This window comes from Tiliqua scincoides, chromosome 8, assembly GCF_035046505.1.
Source record: "Tiliqua scincoides isolate rTilSci1 chromosome 8, rTilSci1.hap2, whole genome shotgun sequence".
Lineage (NCBI taxonomy): Eukaryota > Metazoa > Chordata > Lepidosauria > Squamata > Scincidae > Tiliqua > Tiliqua scincoides.
Window position 1 is genome coordinate 45,284,050 of NC_089828.1, and position 23,697 is coordinate 45,307,746.

At 43.0% G+C, this 23,697-nt stretch overlaps 1 protein-coding gene across 1 annotated transcript in view; it reads right to left on the minus strand.

Moving 5' to 3' along the window:
- The window catches only part of CPD (carboxypeptidase D), a 35,409-nt gene extending 11,712 nt beyond the window's left edge, over positions 1-23,697 (minus strand). Inside the window, exons 1-11 of the mRNA XM_066635181.1 lie at positions 22,992-23,697; positions 18,427-18,674; positions 10,984-11,126; positions 9,090-9,259; positions 7,334-7,701; positions 5,585-5,776; positions 5,099-5,266; positions 4,222-4,331; positions 2,713-2,815; positions 2,063-2,205; positions 826-995 (exon numbers count right to left, since the gene is read on the minus strand). Of these exons, the coding sequence (XP_066491278.1) occupies positions 826-995; positions 2,063-2,205; positions 2,713-2,815; positions 4,222-4,331; positions 5,099-5,266; positions 5,585-5,776; positions 7,334-7,701; positions 9,090-9,259; positions 10,984-11,126; positions 18,427-18,674; positions 22,992-23,683 (2,507 nt within the window). The 5' untranslated portion in view covers positions 23,684-23,697. The remainder of the gene's footprint in view (positions 1-825; positions 996-2,062; positions 2,206-2,712; positions 2,816-4,221; positions 4,332-5,098; positions 5,267-5,584; positions 5,777-7,333; positions 7,702-9,089; positions 9,260-10,983; positions 11,127-18,426; positions 18,675-22,991) is intronic.

Sequence of the window (23,697 nt, forward strand, 5' to 3'; positions counted from 1 at the left end):
AATGCCCATTTCCCTCAAAAGAGGGATCATGGGATAAAGTTACAGTTCTTAAATTTTATAAACATAAGAGACATTGTTGAAAAGTGGCAGCCTCTAGACCAGGGGTGCTCAATAGGTGGATCGCGATCTACCGGTAGATCGCGAGGCAAAATGTGTAGATCGCGGAATGCCGACCCCCTCCCTTCAGGTGCCTATGGGAGGAAACGCCGGGAGTAAGGCCCACTGTACTCAATGGGGCTTACTCCCAGGTACGCGTGGTTAGGATTGCAGCCTCACAGCCTAATCCTAGGCATGTCTACTCAGGAGTAAGTCCTGTTATACTCCGTGGGGCTCAAGGTACACCAACATACATTGTACACATAAATGTTATATGTTATGATGGCGCGAACATTGTAAAAAAAACTCTGGTAGATCTCCGGGCCTTGCTGGGTTTCAAAGTAGCTCTCGAGCCAAAAAAGTGTGAGCATCCCTGCTCTAGACAGACTCCTAAATATATTCTATTCGTGGAATGGAATAAAGTGTATTCTACATACATTCTTGGGAGTTTTCACCCCAAATATTTGTTTGTTCCCCCAAAAGACTTTTAAAGTATAGACCAAAAGATCAATCACAGCTGCTGCCAAGAGACACTGGCAAACATCTTCACTGAATACCAAGAAGAGTTGTCCAAAATGCTGCGGACTCAGCATTTTAAGAAGCTGACAGTAGCAGTAACCTGTCTCCTTTTGTAGAACTGGAGAATTTGTTTAATCTCAGCCAAGCTAAGAAACCAGCTCACAATGAAGAAGGTTTAAAAGACCTTACAGTTTGGCATTTGACACTTACCCTCGGGCAGAAGCTGTAATATTGTAAGTCCCCTGAGTCAATAGGCGCCAATAATCTCCACCCTTATAGGTAGAAACAGGATGGTCAAGGTTAGCAACACTGATAGTCGCATTTAAGACACCCCGTCTGTCTGTGGCATCTAACACAAATCCTTTGACACCTCGATGAACCTAGATAGAAAGAAGATAGAAAGAAAACTATTAGATTCCACAACCAGAGTCAGCACGATGATATTCATATGCTTGAATATGCATGCAGTGTCATCTATCTCTCATTCCCAAATATGAGAAAGATGGGCACATGTAGGAATTCTGACCATGACACTTTTTTGCCTCTTTCGAAGATGAGACTTGAGCACAGAAGAAACACCTCACCTTCAAAAGCATCTTAATAAAAGAGGTGGTTTATTTTTGTGGGCATTTTCTAGCCATTTCTGTTCCTGTTTGGGGCAACCTTCTATAGAAGACACAACATTCAGCTTCCACTTAACCGTGACCACGTACACAGAGAGGTTTTGAAACCAGCTCTAGAAGAGGCTTGTGCTCTGTCTTTGAAACAGTTCCTGAAAAGTCACTTGAATGCCATTCTCTAATTCTCTGAAATTGCCCTCCTACAATGCCAAAAACAGATCCTTGGAAGGAATATAAATAAGGTGCACTTACAAAATCTATAAGATCATAGTACCATATTAGTAGAGGAGAACTATTATGAAATGCAGCGTTCAACCTATATAAGGCTTTATTTCAAGTGAGCTTGATTTACCAGTTTATCTCTCCCTCAGAAGAGTACAGCAGGAGCTACAACTTGCCAGCCTATAAGACTCACAAGGAAAATACTGCAAAAACATTTTCCAACATGAAGTTGAGTTACAGTGGCACTCAGTTTGGTTGGAAAGAGCTCATGTACAGCAGAAGCCAGCAAGGGATTCTGGAACAGAGTTAAATGCCAGGCACAGCATGAATGGCTTGACTTTGCTATGGAGAACAGAACATTGTCTAGGTTACTATAAAAGGAACCCTGATCCATTCAGTTTTTCATCAAAATCAGGACAGTCTCTGGCAAGTGGATACTTTCATGTCAGTTGCTGCTAAGTTGTGGCACAATCCAGAGACAGATAAAGCAAAATGTCTTATGCTAGCAAGTCAATAGGAAACCCTCAAAATATTTTGTGGGGGAAGCATTTACAGCAATGCTGGAATGCATGATTTCTTCCTGCAAAGGTAACACATCGCCTCACCTGCTTGATGAAGTTCAGCAGAGATCTGCGATTCTGTTCCCAATATTTTGGCAATTCCTCTGCCTTAGGGTATTTGACACAGCCCAACTCAATTGTAACCTCAAAGCAATTTGTGTTTAAGTAATTCCAGTCCTGCATTCCACCTAAAACAAGGACACCAGAAGAGTCATGATAATCATCTGCTCAGTTGCCTTCTATAGAAGAGAAACTGCAACTGCAAGTCAAGAAAACAGGAATTCTAAATGCAGAACATTGCTTCAAGAAAAAAAATGTCATTGGAGAGACTAGGATTAGGTAACAGCCTAGACGTCAAACACCTGCAGAAAGGTAAATAAGATTGCATTTGTGAAATTGCAGATCTCAGAAATATGTGCTTCCTGTTCTTTTCAATCAGCCACTGTGATAGAAAGCTCGATGTTGGTTAACACCAATATTTACAGCAAGATTCAGTAGGGGGGGATTAGGAAGGTCGACTGGTCAGCTTAACATTTGTTCTGAGTGAAATACTTTTGTTGTTAAAAGGGAAGCTCGGTCCTCTGGAATGTGCAAGCACTCAAGTGAATTTTGATGCTAATTTTCATGTATTAGGTCTTGGCGGGAAAGACTGGATTTAAAGGCTCCAGAAGCACACACACAGTGTGGTATTTTACCTGGAACATTGTACCAGTGAGCTCCATTCGTGATGCCATGGGGAAAATATTCCTCCGGATACATGTCTTTACATGGATGACCTTGGAACATTTGTGCGTTTTCCTGAAAGAAGATGAATGCTCATGAAACCTGGATGGCCCAGACTGTTAAAGTTGATGCTTATATATACAGTATGTGCAGTGCACTTGGACGGATTAACAGATTGAAGGTCACACACGCATGCACAATATAATTCTTCGATGCATACCTATTAAGAATGAACTTGGAGATAACATAAGCTCTTGGAGGCATGTCGTGAAAAATTTAGATCTGGTATTCAACTTTTTATGAAACATATGTAGTGTGTGAAATTCCATTAATGAAGTGGTAGAACATGGTAAATTTAAGGCAAATACAGGCCTCGATAGCATTTTAAGAGCTTGAGAAACAAGGATTTGTGATTCTTGAGTTCTATTTTTGCCCTGCCTTTCCTCTACAAAGCACAGGATGCCATACACACCCCTTTTTATCCTCACTATAAACCTGTGAGGGGGTTAAGGCTAAGAGATGGTGATTCATGCTAAAACTCACCCAGTGAGCTTAATGGGGATTTGTACTGAAGTTTTACCAATACTTGTCCATACTCATAATCATTATGCCCCACTGACTCTCAATCCTAGATCTACTAGCTACCTGCTGGTGAAAGAAAACAAGTAATCTGACTAGGGCAACTTTTTCTGCCACAAACACGTATCATAAAAGGCACCGTTCTGCCTACAAAATAGCACCATCACCAGCCAGCAGGCTGTCATTTCAAAAACCTGTCTTCATTTCACTTACATTAAATAAATGACACTTTTACTCCCCAACTTCTCACGCATATCCTTCCTGACAATCTAATAATTTAATAGTTTTATGTTCAGACAATGAAGCTACTGTATTTTTAATTTGACTATTATCATGAAACAGCACTCAGTGTATTAGTACAGAAACTGGAAATCCCATTGAGAGATGTACAACCATAAGCATCCTCTAGTCCAGTGGTTCCCAACCTGTGGCCCATGAGACCCTGAGATGTGGTCTGCAAAGTCTCAGGATGAAAAGGATGGTTGCCTTCTATCGTTTCCAGCTTCTCACTGAGCGAACGCTCCCCCAAAGACCACCGAAATGTTGGCTGTGGTTGTGGGCAGTTCATTCTCTACCATCTCTTGCCATCTTTGGAGAAGTGCTAGCTTGGCGAGACACTTCCCCATGGACCACCAGAGAGGGAGGAGGACCAACAGAGGCAGAGAATGGACTGTCCACAGTTACAGCCAGCACTTCCAATGTCTCACGGACTACCAAATTTAATTGTATTTTTATGTGTGCAGGCAGCAGTAGGGTTGCATGGGGTCCATGACAATTCCAATTTTTGCCTCAGTGGTCCACAGGCTCCTAAAGGTTGGGAACCATTGCTCTAAGTCAGTCAGTTTTCTTTTACAAGGAGTTAATCTCGGCATCACAAAAGGAGACAAACAGTGAAACCTTACCTTGGCATAGGAAAGAGCGATTTGCTGAAACACAGCATCATCTGGGGATCTACTGTATGTTGCAACTCCTCGTTGATCATCATCATAGGGATAGTTAACCACTAAAGAGCCTGCAAGGAAAAGCAAATATTCACCTTGCTAGATTTTTACTACTAATCCTAGGACAGAAGCCAGCAGTTTTACAAATATGCTGGAGAACAAGCCTACTACTTTCCAAGAGCCACAAGACTAAGCCAAGTAAGCACGGATGAAAATATGTAGCAATAGTAAAACCACCTTCTGGAATGCTCTCAGTCCAAGACACAGCAAATTGATACCTGCATATAAGTAAGTTGCCCTTAAAATCTGGGAGGCAGTATGGAGAAATAATGCTATATCACAAGACCCTTCACTAGGAGGGAGACAGAATAGCAGGTAGACACTTGCTAGGAAAGTATAACATGAATTTGCAATAACAGAAATAAGATTTTGCTTAGCCCTCTAGAATGCTTCTGTCTATAGTCACACATCCATATGTCTGCAAAAATACAGAATATCAATAAGAAAATCCAAACAATTAGTACAGTAAACTGCATTACACTACTCACTGAAGCTACACAAAATTCACAAAGTTCGTGAATTTTACACTATATGGTTTCTCAGCATCTTCCAGTTAATTATTCAGTCTTCTTGCAGTGACACCCACCCAATAGTGTAAAGAAACATAAGAATGTATCATAAAGGGCTCCGCTTCCACTGAATTAGCCAGATTTGATTTAACTTGGCTGCTCCTTATTCAAGCTTTAGCTTCAAAGTGTACCAGAGATACTGCAGGAGAATCTAACCTCCAAGATGGAAATGTCACGTATTTTCAGTTCAAACCAGTTTGTAGTCTTACCTCCATGCAAGTTTGCAGACAGCACAAAGGGATAGCTCTTCAGCCAGCTCTTGACAGCTATTGTTTCAGGCTGTGGAGGGTCAGTCACCTGGAAGAACTGATCTGGGAAGTTCCGATTCAGATCATAGTTGTTGCTGTTATTTCTGCCAACAATTCCTGATCTGTCTCCTGAAGAATGAGACACAACGAGATGAGCCCATGTGTCAGCTTCCTCATGAGGAAGTTGCTTAATCAGCATAGAAGGTGGCTATGCTGTACCCCCAAAACTAGACCCAATCAGGCAAAATCATTTTTGGTTTCAGCACCCCAATTCATTCAAGCATCCTTGGCAAGTGTTTTTTTTTGGGGGGGGGGGGTAGGACTGTATTATCCAACTGTGATTCAAGCTGGATCACAGATCTGAAGATGCCTTGTAGAAGTAAAGCAATTGCCTTTTTAATGCTCCTGGTGGAAATATGAACCAAAATAGTTTGTCAAAACTACTACCTTCTTGAGATTTTTCATAGCCATCAGGGTTCATGGAGGGCATGATGTGGATTCGAGTCTTTTGGACCAAGTCAGTTACTTCAGGATCAGACCCATAGTTCTTGCAGAGGTACTCTATGAGATTAAGAAGCAGCTCTCTGCCTACCACCTCGTTGCCATGCATATTCCCAATGTACTTGAATTCTGGTTCACCTAGATGAAAAGCAAGCACAAAAACAGCATTTCAGATAAAAAGAAGCCATCTTGTTTTTAGCACTCACTTCAAAATGACATTAAAGCACTGGCCTAGAAGCCATTGCATCATTAGGAGCCTTTACAAACAAGAGCCTTTCCATTGGTCTGACAGAATAAGGCATATCAGCTAAGACGCAGGGGCTTACAAAGTTCAAGAAATCTGAACACATGTAGTTTAAGAATGAATGGAGGGTAACCATTCCTTTTGCACAAGGCTGAGAAATTCCTCGACAACTGATGTACTTGAACCTTCAATCCACAGAAGGTATCTGAGCACCTAATCATTTGAAGTTCCTGACATGCAATGGTTTTCTTTAACAAAGAGGAAAAAGGGGTAGCAGCAAAAATATCAACGCAAAAAGACCCCTGATTGAGCAAGAATGTATTTTAAAAGGTTCTAATATACTGCCTAACATATTTAAATGAAAGTGTCGTCCCTCAAGAAAGAAATACAGAATAAAGTCAATGAGACTACCATCACCAGTACAAGAAACCCTATAAAGGCAGCTCTCAATTTATGCAGGGGTTGTATTCTTGAAAATCTGCGAGTATATTAAAATATTTTTCTACACAGGAAACAATGGGATTCCCTGGTTTAAAGGAAAATTACTGACAACTTCCACTTGCCAAAGGTAGTGTAGGGCGAGGGTTGAGGTGAGAAGCTACTGCTGGCTGAGAAAGCAATGAGGAAACAGAAATGCATTTCCCAACCACAACCCTTTCTCCAAGGCAAATGCTCCTGTCTGCTTGGCTTTCCAACCTTCACCTCCCAAGAAGTCAGCTGCACAGTGCACCCTTGCCTGGGGGCTGCCTGCTTGCATAGAGTCTTCTTCTTTCTTCCCCCCTCCCAACCAAGCTTGCAGTTGGGCACAAAATCTTCGTTTTTGCCACTCCCCGCCCATGACAGCTAGCAAAGAAGGCAGTGGCAGCAACAGAAGAATGATGACTGAGGGATATGCACAGCACATGCCGTTGCTCACACTCATCCTGTCTGCAGGGGAGGGAGGAAGGAAGAGTAGAATACCTGTGAGGCTTCACCACAGGGTTAGAGTTTTCCCTTTCTGGGCACAGTGTGTTGGGATGTCTATCCCAGTCACCACAGAGGGTGCCAAATACATGTGGAAAAATCAGGGGCATGGGCAGAGTAACTTCCTTTTCCTCTCATTCCTGCATGATGGGCCACGGCAGCCTCACTAGACCATCATCACACATATACTTTATGTGTATGTGGTACAAGATGGCAAATACAAGATGGAAATACATATATCTTGTAAAGAAATACATCTTTACAAGATGGTAAATATTTATACAATAAGACTTCAGTCATCTCCAACTCCACTACACACAAGCAGACTGGCTAAAAGACATTTCATCTTCCTTCAGACAAAAGCTGTTGCCAGTAGTTTTCCCATGCTTATCTTGGAAGGCACATTCCCATCAAAGACAGCAGTATGCATTCTACTTTGAAGCTAATTCTGCAGCACAACCTCAGAACCAGTAGGATAATCATGTTACCTGCTTCATGGATGCCTGGATTATCCGATATTTCCATCACGTAAAGCTCCATCTGCTCCACTGACTTGCCCACTGAATAGAGGCGAGTGATGCTTGGGTATTCATTTGCATATCTCCTCAGAAAGATCTCCATGTCAGGGAAGTGGTGGTGGCGAAAGTCCTCTGGCTGGATTGCCTGGTGTGCAGAGGTTGGCATTTCTGTATTGGTCATGTTTGTAGTGTTGGTAACAGAGTCTGTGGAAAGTACTAGTGCATCTTGTGTAGGTTTAGAGGGCACCATGACTACTATTGTAGGTTGCAAGGAGAAGTTCACCATAGTTGCATTCCCTTCCTTCACTTCAATATTCTCTATGGTGACTGGCAGGTAACTGGAAAGATACAAGAATATTTTCAAGATAGGAACCCTTTCACCAAAACCTGACCCAAGATGATGGCAAGTAAGGGTTATCTAAATTCCATCATCACATGGAACAAAGGCTGAATAACTATGAAATGACCAAGCCAGGAAAGCCTCTCTCCAGCAGTTAATACCCTCTTTTCACTCACACACACATACGCACATACACGGGATAAGATGGCTCTTCCAAAGGTGTAACAAGTGCCTGACTGAGCAGTGAATCAAGATTTCCTTGGTTTGCATCTTACCTCTGCCGTGTATTCACTAGGTGGCCTTACGTAAGCCACTCCCTCAGTCTCAGTTGTACAAGGTTAATATAACACCTTTGTGAGGCAATACATCTGAAGCACTTGACACACACAAAGCACTATGTAAAAGTACAGGTGGGCCCCATATCAGTGGATTCAGTTGGATCAGGGATCCTCCGCTCATTATCATTGTTTAAACACTTACCGGGGCAAAGTGTATCTTACTTTAACAGGTATCTATAAGCATTTAAGCCTACAGTACGACGTAAACAGGCAGCCAGCAACCTGAATGCTTGATGAAAATTGATTTAATGCTAAACAGGAAACAGGAGTTAACCACTTCCTATTTAGCATTAGATCTATTTTCATCAAACATTCAGGCTGTTAGCAGCCTGTTCACATCACACTATAAGCTTAAATGGTTATAGCGACCTATTGAAACAAGATACACTTTGCCCCGGTAAGTATTTAAACAACATTAACAGTGCCCCCCATACCCATTAATAGAGGCATCCTCATATTCATGGTTTCTGTATCCACAGGGGCTCCATGGAATAGATCACCCATGGGTATGTGTACACTCCTGTAATTCTAGTCATTTTGAGCATAAAATATAAATCATTTGCATTCCTATGAGGAGGGCTGTTATTGCTCCTACTTAGAGAAGAAAAACTGAGGCTTAAAGAGGACAACTGGTCCAAGGCCACCTACTGAGTTTTCATATCCAATCAGAGTATTTAACCTTTGATCCTCCAGGTCAAAATCTACCTGCTCAGCCACAAAGTAGTTCACAATCATATATGCAGGACAGCAGTTCCAATATCATCTCTGCAACCACCACAAAAGAAGTACCAAGGGTAGGAATAAATCTTAATGATCATAACTGCTCAGGCCTGGTTTGCTCAGGGTTGGTCACCTTTCTTGGTTTGATTCTTGCCTGCCTCTGACTTGTTTGCATAAGCAATGTAGGCAAGTGGCAGCACCTGTCTGGATCATGACAAAACAAAGCAGCAAGAATGGCATCCACTGTTTCAGAAAATCAGCTTCCAGATCAAAATAAGCCTTCCCAAGTGCTAGACACAAGCAGCTTGTGCCTGCTCAAAGACTTTACCCCACGACAGCAGCTGTGATGTTGTAGGTCCCAGGCACCAGCAGTCTGTAGTAGTCCCCAAACTGGCCAGTTGTGATGTTGTGAGCAATCCCAGCCACAGCAATAGTGGTGTTTTCCAAGCCAGCCCCAGTGACTGCATCTTTGACAAAACCTTTGATTCCAATATGAACCTGCACAGATTAATGTGAAGTCGATCAGAGGTATGGGAGGATTATGGATAATGCAATTCAACATCAACATGACTGCATTTTTCCTCTCCACAACACGAAGTTCACTTGGCACCAAGTACGCTTTTGTAGGCACCATGATCCTCAACCCCAAGACAGATAGATGCAGTCCATACATGTAGGCAATTAAGTACTATAACCAGAATATTCGGCCATGAAAATACTCCATCACAGACTTACCTATATAACTAGATTCATGATATAAACAGACCTAGCCCAAAAATAACCCAATGGTTCAACAGAATTGGAGACTAGCATATTAATTACATAATTGTATACCTGAGCTATTCTGAATCACACAATTTACCATTCTCTGTTACATAATAATTAGTACAACAGAGAACCTAGTTATCCAGCCCTCATCTCTCTGAAACATGAGACAGTTCTGCCTGAAATGTCCCCATTTCTTTTTCTGTATCCTAGACACTACATCTGCCCCACACTGCCCTCTACTAAAATGAAACAGAGGTTGCCTTTCAGCTTTGCTTCAGAAGAAATGCAACAGCAGAGTTCTGTAGAATAGCAGAAGGAAATGGTTAGTCAATTTTCAGTCCTGCCTGCAACAAACTGTTGGCAAAGAATCTAATCAACTATTTTAGGGTGGCATTGCTTTTGGTACTAGGGAAAGATAGGCATCAAAATAATTGCTTAATTAAAGCTGGTGTGGGTTTTGGGTGTCAAGATTAGAATTTATCTTCATACACAACCATGGCTCACATAAACAAGAAGTAGTTTTGAACAGCATCACAGTCACAGAAATGGCTATTTATGGAAATTTTGGACTGAATCAATAGTTCTGGAGACAGACCTGGTACAAGGAGGGGGAATGGAAAAAAAACACAGGATTCATACTGAGGAGACATTAGGGCTAGCATATGGGAGAACTTGGTTAAATTTATCTCATTTGCTTGTGTTAGTTATGCTTTTTTAAATCAAAAGTCAGACAAAATAAGACATTTCTGTCAGTTATATTCCCTTCTCTTTAAATGTTATATTAGAGATTATTGGATAAATAATTATCACTGTCATAATAATTTATTGATACTTATATACCACTTTTCAACCAAAGTAGTTCACAAAGCTTTACATAAAAAATTTAAAGGTTCCCTCTCCCTGAAGGGCTCACAATCCTTAAAAAAAAAAGTCTCACTAGCAATAGACACTGGAAAATATGCCTATGCTGGGCTGAATGGGAACAATTACTCTCCCCTACAAGAGGACATTTTAAAAGGTGCTTTATTTGCCCAGTTAGCAGGTTAATTGTAGCCAACTTGTTTTGTAGTAGTCAAAGTGTAACATTTTCTCAGTTCTAAGCTCCCAAGGCCTGTCCAGTGCTCCAGCCCGTTTCTAAGCTTCTCCCTGAACACATAATGAATTGTCTTATTCTGTTTTTTTATTAATCCATGCAAACTTTACAATTATTCAGTTTGCCCTTTCAGAAACAAAAAACAGATTTTAAAATATTGGCCTGATTTGTGACTCAAAGATGTGGCTGATTTTCTACCAAACAAAAGGAACACCTGGAACCTACAGAGGAGGAAGACCCAGTTAGTAACACAGTCCCCATATACCAACACAGCTAGAGGCCCAAGTGATGTACCAACCTACTTGCTGCATGTACTTGGATGGTTAACTCACACTCTACAAGGGTCAAAACAAAGTCTTACTTTTTCAATGAAGGTGAGAAGAGATTCCTGGTTATTCTCCCATTCCTTCTCAAGTTGAGAAGCTGGTGGATATTTGCAGCATGAAAGCTCAAAGGTGACCTCAAAGCAGTTGGCCCACACATAGTTATAATCCTGCATGCCACCTAAGGAATTTAAAAAGAATTATTATAGAAACTTCTTTCACTCAGATGCCTCTGCATCAGAAGAATCTCTTCACATCAAATAATTTCAAATTACTTCTTCTCTCGATAGTCTGGAAAACTAATTCTGTTAAGCTAGAGAAGGAAAGGAAGTTACACCAGGAAGCCTGATCACTGCCTGTTTTCCTGGCTCCTTTTAAAGACAATCAGTCAGAATTTTGAGCATTCAGCAGCTTCTCTTCTGACACTTCTAGCCACACTTTCAGGAGAGCTCAGAATGTTCATAAGCAGGAACCACATTCTTTCAAAACATCTGTCTCAAAAGGGACTCAGTATAACCATCTTTTCATTCAAAATATATTTTCATGTATTTTCGAGCATCGTCTTCTCAGTTAATGCATCTTCTCTTCTGCCTTCGTCACGTCCAATATGTTAGCACTTGGTAATAAACACAGTATTTGTGTTCCCAAGACATTGGCCAGATCAGCAAACGATGTAATGCCACCTAAATGCCTATGCAAACAGGTTTTAATACCAGTGACAATGCTTGAATAGGCAGTCTACAGCTTTGCAAACAGCACTGTTTGATAAGCAAAGCATCTTTGGAACACAGTAGTGTAAAGCTACAATCCTATGTACCCTGGGAGTTCCACTGAGCTCAATGGAATTTACTTCTAAGTAGACATGCCTAGGATTATAGTGTAATTCTTATGTGAAGCCTTTCCTTTGTAGTATAGGAAATTCCTTCCTTTGTAGAGACTGCTTTCCCATTTTATCTCCCCTTATCTAATTATTTGTTTTACTTTATTTATAATTATTCCTTTTTAATTTATTATTTATAGCCTATCTATCTAGGGAAAATGGCAAAATTTCAGTTCTTGCCATGGGCAATTTCAGTGCTTGCTGCATTCTCAGAAAAGCATTTTCTGCTTGATGATGTCACTTCCAGCCATGACATAACTTCCCACAAACCCACAACTGAATAAAACAACTTTAGCAAAAAGACCACAAATAGCAACATCCAGCAACAAACTCAGCCTGGTTTGAGAGCCCTCCAAAAGTCATATCTTCACAAGACTTCAAACAAAGGGGGGGGGGCAAGTGGGCCTTCAATGGGAAGGCATTCTAGAGTCAGGGCCACCACAAAGCAATTTTTCTCCCAGCAGATGCCTGCTTCACTTCACCTGGCAACAAGCAAGACCTCAGATGTGAAACAGAATGCACAAAGAGGTTCGTATGGGAGAAAGTAGTTTCCTACTCAACAAGGAAAAAAAAAACATGGTTTTAACAACTGAGCCAAGGAGGTAAGCATTATTTCCATTTATTAACAAAAATATCCAAACACATCTACATGTTTCCATGCTATATAACAAGGAGAAACTTTGATGACCGCTCGTCTAGCAGTCTTGCTACGTTTCATGGGCCAATAGACAAACCTTTTGCAGCCAGTTTCTCTCTATAACAAAACCAATAAAGAGACATGGGAAGGTAAAACCAACACTACTGTTTTTTCTAGCTTGAGACTTCCAAAATTAGATGAATTCTCATTGGCTTAACTCTTTACTGATTCACATTTTAAAATACCAATTTTATTTCTGTAAATTCCATGAGCATTCTACCAACGTACAGAAGGTAAATTAGAAAAACCTATGAATAAAAAACAGTTTTGCTTTTTAAATAATCAAATACCATATTTTTCGCTCTATAAGACGCACTTTTTCCGCCCCAAAAAGTGGGGGGGGGGGAGTGTGTGCGACTTATGGAGCGAATGCTGCAAAAAAAAACTCCGCCCCAGCCCTGGCCCCGCCCCCTGCCCACTCGCTCTGCTCTGCTTGCCCGGGCAGTCAGAGTCTGAGCTGGCTGGGGGGCTCCTGCATTCCCTCAGCACCCGCCCGGACTGTGGCAGCACTGGAGGGAGCCCAAGCCCGTGTGTCTACTCAGAAGTAAGTCTCAGAGTCACTGGGGCTCACTCCCAGGAAAGCGTGGGTGGGGTGGCAGTCTCGCTGCCCAATCCTGTGCATGCCTACTCTGAAGTAAGTCCCATTAGAGTCAGGGGGGCTTACTCCCAGGAAAGCCTCTCTTGCTTATACCATAGTCTTTCAAGACTGAAGGTTGCCAACCAAGCCTGGAGCATCACAGCCTCTCTTTCCCCCCACCCCAAGCCTGGAGCATCACAACTTCTCTGCAACACAAACACTTCCCCCCCCCCCCTCACACACACAGGCTGCCCCCTTCTCTTACACACACAGATGCTCTGCCCCCCCCCCCACTCACTTACACTCACACAGCAGTGGAGGGGCGCTTTCACTCACCTCATCCAGCATCTGAATGTAAGCCCCCCCCCCCCCATCACAAAGGAAAAACTGTCTCCTTGGTCAGAATGCCAGTGTTTGCTTATTGCACAAGCCCCAGGTAAATCACCATAAATCCAGAGGTTTGTTGTGTCTTGAGAATTCAAGTTGTGGTTGGACTTTCCACTTGTTCATTTGTATTGGAATCACGGAAGAACTGGCAAGGAGGTAGATGTGGTGTCAGCAGTGGCCCCTTTAAGGGTAAGGCCTGGGCATTCAGCAGAGTGTGCTGCACAGCTGCAGCCACTGGAAGGCAATAGGGCCCTCAGGGATATAAGGAGTACCTGAGGCAGAAAGGTTTTGTGAGTTTTGAAGGAGTGCAGGTTGGAGAGGAGACTGACTGGGTTTATTGAATTTGGAATCTGACTGTGGATTGTGATTGGACTTGGATACCCTGACGGATTTGACTAACCTACCTGGAACCTGACCTTGGACTGTAATTTGGCTTATTGGCTCTGGACTCTGATTTGGCAACTCTGATTGATGGGACTGATTTACTTGGCATCTGTGGACTAGAATTGGACTCACTTTTGCTTGCTGCACTGGTGAGTTGCACAAGGGGGACTGATCAGCCTTAAGCGGGCACGAGGCCCAGTGGATTGGAATTTGGCAGAACATCATTGTAGCAGAAAGATAATGTGATCCCCTATTTGTGTGCACCTGCTTTTGTGAGCTTCATAAATTCTGACTCTAGCGATGATGAGTTCTTGGGGTTTCCAGAAAACTAGAGTACTCAAACCTTTAAGTCTCTCCATTTGTTAATGACAGTGATAATGGTTCTTAATGCCACTGTTGACTGCTGTTCACTTTACATGGTTCAAATGTTATTCTGTTATAGTTTATTAAATATTTTATTACACTATTTGGTTCAGAATATTTTTTTTCCTGTTTTAATCCTCTAAAAACTAGGTGCGTCTTATGGTCAGGTGCATTTTATGGAGCGAAAAATACAGTATTATACAGCAAATAAACATAGCTTCCATGCTTCTAATATTATGCATGTGTTAGTTTGTTACACTAAGAAGTCAATGAATCCTAAAGGAATATAAAAGCTATTGCAATTCTCCACACATTTACCTGAGATCAAATGCCATTATAATGGTTCAAATTTGGGGCAATATGTACATGGTCAGAATGGCTACTATACATACAGTGGTATGAGCTTTAGGAGACTACAGGCTCTTTCTAATAGCTCTTGATGTGAGAACTGCAGCTACAGAACACTAAACTTTACTGGACATCATAAACAGCAACACAAACAAAATTGAAATTACAGAGAACCACCACCACCAGCTGGAAAACATAAGAGAACAGCCAGACTGCAAAAACAAAAACCTGCTTAAGTAATGATGGTCACCTTGTTGTGGGTGAAAGTCTTCAAATTTGGGATAGTTGTTTCCTCTGTAAATGGTCTTGGCTGTTCATTTTATAAGCCATCTATTTGGTTGGGTTTTTTTGATTGGTTAATATTTCATAATGGTTTTTAAACTTTTTTCTATCTTTATATGCTGCTTTCAGGGTATTGATGGTCCTCAAAAAGCAGCATACAGATTTTAGAAAATACGTGAAATAAATATGCAACTCAAAAGTCATCATATTCCTTATGCTTGGCTAGCAGGTTTTATCCTTATAAAGAACCCCTTCCAGGCTCTGAAGCTAGATACCGTCTTCCTGTGAGAATTAGTTCCAAGGATATTACTGAGGATGAACCTCCTTATCAAAGTGACAGAGCCCAACTTGCCAATGAAAAAACTCCCTTCAGGATATCCTGGTTCAAACTTACACTAGGTGGATGTACATGCATTCACTCATTCTAACTCCTTGTATATCAAACAGAGTTCCTTATTGATCTAATAAACCCACAGCTTCCACTCCTTTGGCTGAGTTTGCAGTGGAGGAGGGGGCAGGAAGAAGTGGCAGCAGCTGTTGGTCAGCAGAAAAAAAAACCTTTATTTGAAAGGTAGCATTTTCAGCAAACTGTAAATCCAGTGTTGAAAACATATGGTTTTTTCTTCTCTAGAATGCAACTAAAAATTGAATTACCACATGCTTCTCTCAAAGTAATTCATTTCCAGAAGCTACTTAAAATATATATATAGGCCTCTTCTATAACTTAACAATATTCAAGAGGTATACAAATAAAAAAGAGCCAACAATAAAAACCAGCAAACTCATGATGAACTTAAACAGTTCAGTAAAACAACAAAAAAATTAAAGAAACAGCTCTGCAAATCAGCAGCAGCAGCTCTTTTAAAGCTACAAAATCTCCATGAACAGAAAGGTCTTAACTTGTCTTCTAAATAAGAGAGTTGATGACTCCCTTTGATGTCAATGGAAGGGCATTTCATAGATGGAAGCACTACTTAACCACAATGATGTGAAGGCAGAAAACCCAGATGCAGGGAGGTTCATAAAGGAGAAGACAGAAGATATGAACCTGGGTTTCTAATATCTCATTGTCCCTAAAACTGAACTTGTGAAAATAGTTTTAGGAGTTAGATAAGCTTCAAAACTTGTTTGCCCCTCATAATTACATTGCATCCATAGAGGTCACTTAGACAATTCTAACATTGGTCTAATTATGGTACCTCTTAATGGACAAACTGAAGCTTAATCCAGAGAAGAGGTGCTCCTCATCAGTGAAGATCCTCAACTGCTGCTTTCTGTTAATGTTCTGCCTGTGTCCCTCTAGTGTTCAGGTTCCCTGCCTTTCAACAAGCCTGCATGCTTATAGCATCTGTAAAAGGAAGAGAAATTCTTGCTTGGTGTGGAGGTAACAAAGATAAATGAAAGTAATGGGCACAAGGGTCGCAGAGAACTGGCTCCATGGATACAGCTGTATATCATGGGTCCTCTTTATCCCTGGATCTGGCATCTGTGAATTTGATCTACTATGGGTTCTGAACCCATGTCCAAGGACCTACAGAGACCTCCTGAATGCAACCAGAGGTTGCAGAAAATAGGTCAAACTGTGGATAATCAAATCTGTGGCCCAACCTATTTTCCGTGGATGCCAGGGATCAATCCATACTTCTTATTTCTCAGTCTAATCAGACATGCCTGCAACATATCAGATATGTCTGCCTGTGGTTACTTGGAAATAATGCCACAAACATATTGTAAATCTAGTTTAGAACTCTATAATGAACTTGTAGTTAGATATAAAGCTTTTGAAGAGCTGTAAGTGGATCAGCTTAGTTTGTTAATTTAATATTGATTTTGTCTCATATGGGCTAAATTATTAACTCGTTTAATTAGTATTAGACTGAAAACTTGCACGGAATGTAAGTTTAAATAAATTTTTTCCCAGAGACTTTTAGAAAAAAATACAGCTAATTACTAAAGGAATATATGTGTTTAAACACATATATTCCTTTAGTAATTAGCTGTATTTTTTTCTAAAAGTCTCTGGAAAAAATGTTGTCTTTCATCTACAGTAAACTAATGATATCAGGATTTCAATTCAATAACGGGAAAATACAAGCTAACTAAATATTGAGGATGGATGACACTGATACCTCCCAGAGACAAGTCCCATGAAGTTGAATGGAAATTACTCCCTAGGAAAGGAGTTTAGGATTGCAGATTAAGAAGGCATTATCAGTACAGCATTATAATGCACTCTCTTTCAGATGATACTACTTCTTTAGTTACTTGGGTGACAACTCACTCAACTACAGTTACTCCTGATGAAAAGCATGTTATTGAAACCACAATTAATTGTAATGAATGGATCCCTATACCTAAAGACACAATGTCAGAGCAAACACTTGCATAATTCCAGTCCTATGCTCCACCAGTGGCAAACTCAGGAGCACAACAGCTGCTACAGACAAATGCCAATGTACATGGACAGCAGATGCTACCACAGCAGACACTACATTTTGTGTACGTGGGTGGTTAAACTCCACATGTGAAGATACTTTAACCCTAGAGCGATGAGACTGTGAAGACAAAATTCTACTGACTTCCCTAAAATCCTACACTTAAGAGCAAATCACAATAAACCCAGTGATGCTTCCAAGTTAACATGCTTAACACTATGCTGAATGCGAAGTCAGGGAGACTCAAAATCCTAACAACTATGAGGCACACAGAACACCCCAACGTTTTTACAGGCAATTCAAGGCCACTTGCTTAGCAAGAAGGAATCTCACATCTGATGCAGCCACATCCATCCATCCATGTCGTAAAACTATCCATGTTTAATTTTTTATTTATTTAGTGTATGGCATATAATACATGGACATATATCAGTTAGACTAGATCAAATGTCAGTGTCCAGCTCATGCAGCCATTCAAGTACAGAGTTACCTTCAAAGAAAAAGTCAGACCATGGGCCAGTATACGCCCTCAGTTTGCAGCCAGACACAATGTGGTATGTGGTTTGGTGGGAGAATCTGCAATCACATTGAGTCCTGACAAACACCATGTAGGGTACGGATCCTATTCAAAGTTTTCCAATGTTGGCGAGGTTAGTCGAAACCTGGCACCTTTAGTGTACGATTGTCTATATATCTACCCGTTTCCATATTTATGTAATAAACTAATGGAATGCAGTAGAATTCCAATATTTTGCACATCTGGTAAAGGGTTTCCAGTCAATTATGGAGTTAGATAATGTTAATAGCCAGCTATCTACAACTTTCCAAAGCAAGTTGCAAATATTTGCTTTTATTTAATAGACAGGTTTGACACCAATTGAGCCTGTTCATATCGTTCTGCTAGTATAACAATGACATACAAGCAAGAATCAATATTAAGCATCGATCAAGTCATCAACTTGAGGCTGTCATGCATGGTTATATCAGCAGATAATGACAAACAAGAGTGCTTGTCTCATGCTGCCTTCTGGAAGACCCAACATGAAAATCACTCAAAACACAGGATCAACTTGCAAGTGAAAGGGTCATTTTCATCAGAAAACTGAACATTCAGCTCATGCAACCTACCTTGTACATCATACCACTGAGCACCATTGGTGATGCCATCTTCAAAAGTTTCTTCCTCTTCCCCAGGGCAGTTTGGGGTGCCAGTTTTCATTATTGGATGGTTTGATGCATACGCCTTTGCCAAGTACCTGAAGACCTCGTCATCTGCAGATTTGCTGTACTTCCCAGAGACCTGGTGCACAGCAGAGTCATCAAACGGATAGCTTGCAACAACAGAGCCCCCATGCAGGTTTCCAGAAAGCACAAACCTGTTTTAAACAGAAAGGTAACAGAAGAACACAGAGCACACATAAGCACTAAGTAATGGACATGTTTTATACCATCATGCTAGATTTTGTTATGCAGCAAAATCAAGCTGGAAACTGTGGCATTCATCTAAAAGCTGCAACATATCACAACACAACTGAGGAACTACCTGACTAAGTATGATACAGTAAACAGAGTACTGAGCTTGAGGAGTGGGGCAGAAGGGGAAGACAATGTCTTGGGGGGAAAAACACTAAGCAATAAAGAATCCACAAACTGAGACAAACCCCTATTTAATCTTGGTTTTTTATTTAAAAAAAATATGTTGGCAAGACAAATTAAAATCTTTGCTAGTACATGGGAATCCCAAACATAAAAATATATTAAAGGTAGCAGTTGCCATGTTACCACAACAATAATAATTAGGAATGCAATTTCTAAGAGCTTGTGCATGCATTTTTAGATGAAGACTGATGGGATGCTAGTTTCCTAGATAGTTGGTGAACTAAAGTGCAGTGGAATCTGTGTAGATGTCTCTAGCCTAGTTTGCAAGCAACCATACACATTTCTTAAATTTCTTTGTCCTCATTTGTTGAAGGAGTTCTTTCCAAAGCACTTGATATCTAAGCATTTGCATTTTTAAACAACCCAGCATCAGCAGAATCCTCTTTAACAAGCTGCATTTTATTAAAATCAAATAAAATAGTTCACAAATTGTTAATAGGTCAGTTTGTTTATTCAATTCCGTACCAGTGACAAAGTTCTGCAATTGTAATCGTATTAAGCACTATCACAAGCCAGATGGCAATAACAATGGGCTTCCTTGTACAGCTGATTTCAATTCTCTCGTTAATACTATTACTTTTCATCCAAAAAATTTAAGCATGACAAAGCTTGGGAGTCTAGATTTAGCTATGCATTACATGATATCTTGATATGCCTCTGCAGCTGACACACAAAACCAGATTAGGTGCAGTAGGACTGTAACAATTCCACATTAACAACTCTTATAAAATTCTATGCTGAGTCTTTGTCTAGGTCAAGCAGTCAAACACCACCAATGCTTAGTTAAAAAATAAGTTTTGAAAAGTAATATTAATTTGAATGTTACCATATTTCTGACACAAATGTCTTTCAGATATTTTCAGAAGACACCAATACGTCCTCAGTTTCCAAGTCCTTCTAAACATATTTCATTCTATCTGTTATGAACCTGATTCACTGTCCTCAGCACATAGAGTCTGAGGAGCAAACTACCCATAAGATGCACTTACAAGACGGCCAGGGCCTATTGGTTACTTCCGAACAGAGTCCTGTGGACCATATCATCTGGCTTCATGCACACAGACTAAGCCAGGGCTTCTCAAACTAGGGTGTCGCAACACACCAGCCTGAGGGCCCTAGCCTCTGCCTCCTTAAGGGGTGGGGGCAGGGGGGAGGCAGCGATGGGATCCCCAGGATCGCATCACTAAGGGGGCTGCAGGAATTAGCATTTACTTATCAGCCCCTGCATGAGCCTCCGCAGGGCTCCTTGAAGCTTAAAAAGTGAAAGCGGATCTATTGCACTCCACTTCTGGTTTTGTGGAGGCGGGACGCGATAGCTCCACTTTCACGTTTTGAACTTTGGGGAGCCATGCGGAGGGTCACGCAGGACTCCCCGTACCCTGGGAGGCTCCTGCAGGGACTGACAAGTAAATGCCAGTTCCTGCGCCCCCCTTAGCAATGCAATCCTGGGGATCACATCGCTGCTTCCCCCCACCCCTGCAAGACCTTAGAGCGGCTCAAACTCTCCCTGAGAGTTTGAGAACTGCTGGGCTAAACTGTGCTTGAGCATTAGCCACCCCAGATATGCTAGTCTACTTGAAACCTGGATCTCAAGATAGCCTATATGAGCCATTTAAACCTCTTCATGTTTTGCTAATTAACAGAGAGAACCTCCTCCATCTCTTCACTTAAAATACGTAAGAACTTCTCCACAAAAAACACTGAAATCTTTCTAAGAAAGGCTTGCTTTATTCCTCCTTTATGTTTTTAGGCAAAAAATCAAAATAGTTTTGTTTCAGAGGCCATTTGGGACTCAATACATGTATCCTTAACTGCTAGTGTTTTGACTGAATTTTTTGCTTGTTTGAAGTTGTTTAATTGGTTTCTTTTGTTACTTTTTAAATTTCTGTAGGCCACTTATGGGCCTATTTGGGTAACAAAGTGTCATAAACGAACCTAACCATTCTGTCCTACCATGTACAAACAAGCCCCACCCCAGGCCTTGAGATTCCTTCCACACCCTGTCCAGTTTTTTCCATCCAGTACCAAACAACTTCTAGGGGCCTTTAAGACCATCCCCACAAGAAAAACTCACACCTAATTGTCCCTACACTACATTTCCTCGCTCACAATATGAACAAGCCCTGCCACCCTGACCATCTAGCTAGCCTCTCTCCCCTACTCCTCTGAATAGCAGACGACTTTCACCTTCTAGACCACTTGGCTTCTCCCAGTAAAGAAGTATTGTGCTCCTCACAATAATTAACCACTTCCAGGCCCTTGTATTTCATCAACACCACCAGTAGGACATGCCCACAATACTTTATCAAGCCATGCCCCTCTGCTTAAGCCAGGCTTCCTTCTCCCATCCCCATGGGTCAAGACATGCTAATATTTCCCCATGTCATACTTTCCAAGTACAACCTCCTCAAGAGGCACTTTTTCAGATACTGCTCATCCAATATTCAACAGGGGAAGAGTAACTGTTCCTCTTCACCTCAGCACAGGGTCTCTTCTAGTGGCTTCTTCTGGACCTTTTTATATTGGGAGCTATTTGGGACAGACCACCATTTAGTTTAGTGGTTCCCAACCTGTGGTCCACACACGGTCCTCAAGACCCTGAAAAGTGGTATGCAAAATCTCAGGAAAAAGTGTTCCCCCAAGGACCAACAGAGAGAACAGAGAATGGACCACCCACAGCGGCAACCAGCACTCCTGGTGTCTCACCAAGCAGTCCCTCAAATTGTACATTTTGTGTGCAGGAGGGTGGGTAGGGCTGCATGTGGTCCATGACAATTCCAATTTTTGCCTCAGTGGTCCACAGGTTCCTAAGGGTTGGGAACCACTGATTTAGGGCCCAATCCTACCCCTTTCCTGTGCTGCTGCACCTATAGGCTATACACTGTTTCCTGTGTCGGGGAAACAGTCCTGGAGGCAAGGTATGGGAACATTTGTTCCTTTACCTTGGGGCTACATTGCAGCTGTCCCAGTGCTGGAAAGTTGGATAAGATTGGGCCCTCAGCTGGTTTTTCTCTGTAAGTCACTTTCTGAACTAGTTTAGCTGAAAAGCGGTATATAAATATTATTTAATTACAATTAACAATGATAATTACGACAGTTTACAGACCACTTTCCAACGACAACCGCAGAAGTTCTCAAAAGGGTTCACACAGTAGCCTCCTTACAATAAGAAGCCTTGATCCAATTATCTCTTTGCTTAACTTTCACAAAAAGAGGTGGAGAATCTTGTAAATCAGTGTTCTTCAGCCTGTGGGTCGGGACCCCAATGGGGTCACAAAGTCTGAAATTGGGAGTCATGGGAAACTTTCAAAGCCTGTGCCAAGAGAGGGCTTGGATATATAACGGCAGTACCAATAATGGTACCACCTTATCTAAACTTGAGTTCTTGACGTAATCCCTTGCGGCCTCTTCTTGCTGTTTTGCCCCACAGCTCCTAAAGCCAACCCTGCTCTTGGGCTGGTACCTCACAGAGTTGTTGTGAAAGACAACAGAGGTGGGGGCAGATTGGGTACTGGGAAGGGGTGGGATTGGCAGAGGGACCCAGTGCCACACTTCAGTTACTTGTATCTATGGGGGGTGGTCACGGCACAAAGGCTGAAGACCACTGTTGTAAATAAAACATTAATTTCCTGCCCATTCCCTCAAGCCACACTCACACGGAAAAGCCACACCCTCCCACATATCTCCCCCCCAAACACCCCCGCGCAACCCACCTGCCATGTCCTCGAGCCACGCCCACCCGGACAAGACACACCCACCCGCGTCCCTCCCGCCTGACGACCCTGATCGACTCACCAGCTGTCCTCAAGACACGCCCACGGGAGACAAGACACGCCCACACGGATGAGCCACGCCCTCCCGCTTCTACCTCCAGACCACTTCGCGCAACTCACTGGCCAGTCCCTCAAGCCACACCCCCATGGACAAGCCATGCTCTCCTGCTTCTACCTCCAGACCACTTCGCGCGACTAACCGGCCAGTCCCTCAAGCCACGCCCACCGCGTCTCTCCCTCACCCCCCCGCGAGCGACTCACCGGTTGCGCCGCATCCAGTCCATGAGCGCGCGCACCTCGGGGACGGCGGCCAGGTCCGGCGGGCCGCCCCCGAACTGGTCCGGGAAGCTGCGGTTGAGGTCCTGGCCCCGGGCGTTGGTGCGGCCGCCGTCGCTGGGGCCGGCCTGGTCGCGGGCGTCGTCGCAGCTGCCCTCGCGGGCGCGCGCGAAGCCGTCGGGGTTGAGGCTGGGCAGCAAGTAGAGGTCGGTGGAGCCGAGCAGGCGGCGCGCGCGGCCGTCGCCCCGCAGCCAGCCGGAGACCAGCTCGCGCGCCAGCCGCACCAGCAGCGCCCGGCCCAGCGCCTCGTCGCCGTGCATGTTGGCCACCAGCTTCACCTGCGGGCGCCCGGGCAGGGGGGGCCCGCCGGGGTCGGCGCCCGCCTCCGGCAGCCCGGCGCTGAGGCGCAGCACCCACAGCTCCCGCCCCTCGCCCGAGCGGCCGATGGAGAACAGCCGCGCCAGCCCGGCGGGGGCCTCCTCCTCCGCCAGCGACCTCAGCGAAGCGCCCAGCTCGGCGTCGCTCAGGTAGCGCATCCCCTGCGAGCCTCCCCTTGCCGGCGACGCCGCCGCCTCCGCCTTCTTGATGTGCGCCGCCCGCGCGCGCCCCAGCAGCAGCGCCAGCAGCAGCCACGGCGCCAGCGCCGCTCCCCGCCTTAGCGGTCGCCGGCCCGCCATCGCCGCCTCGCCTA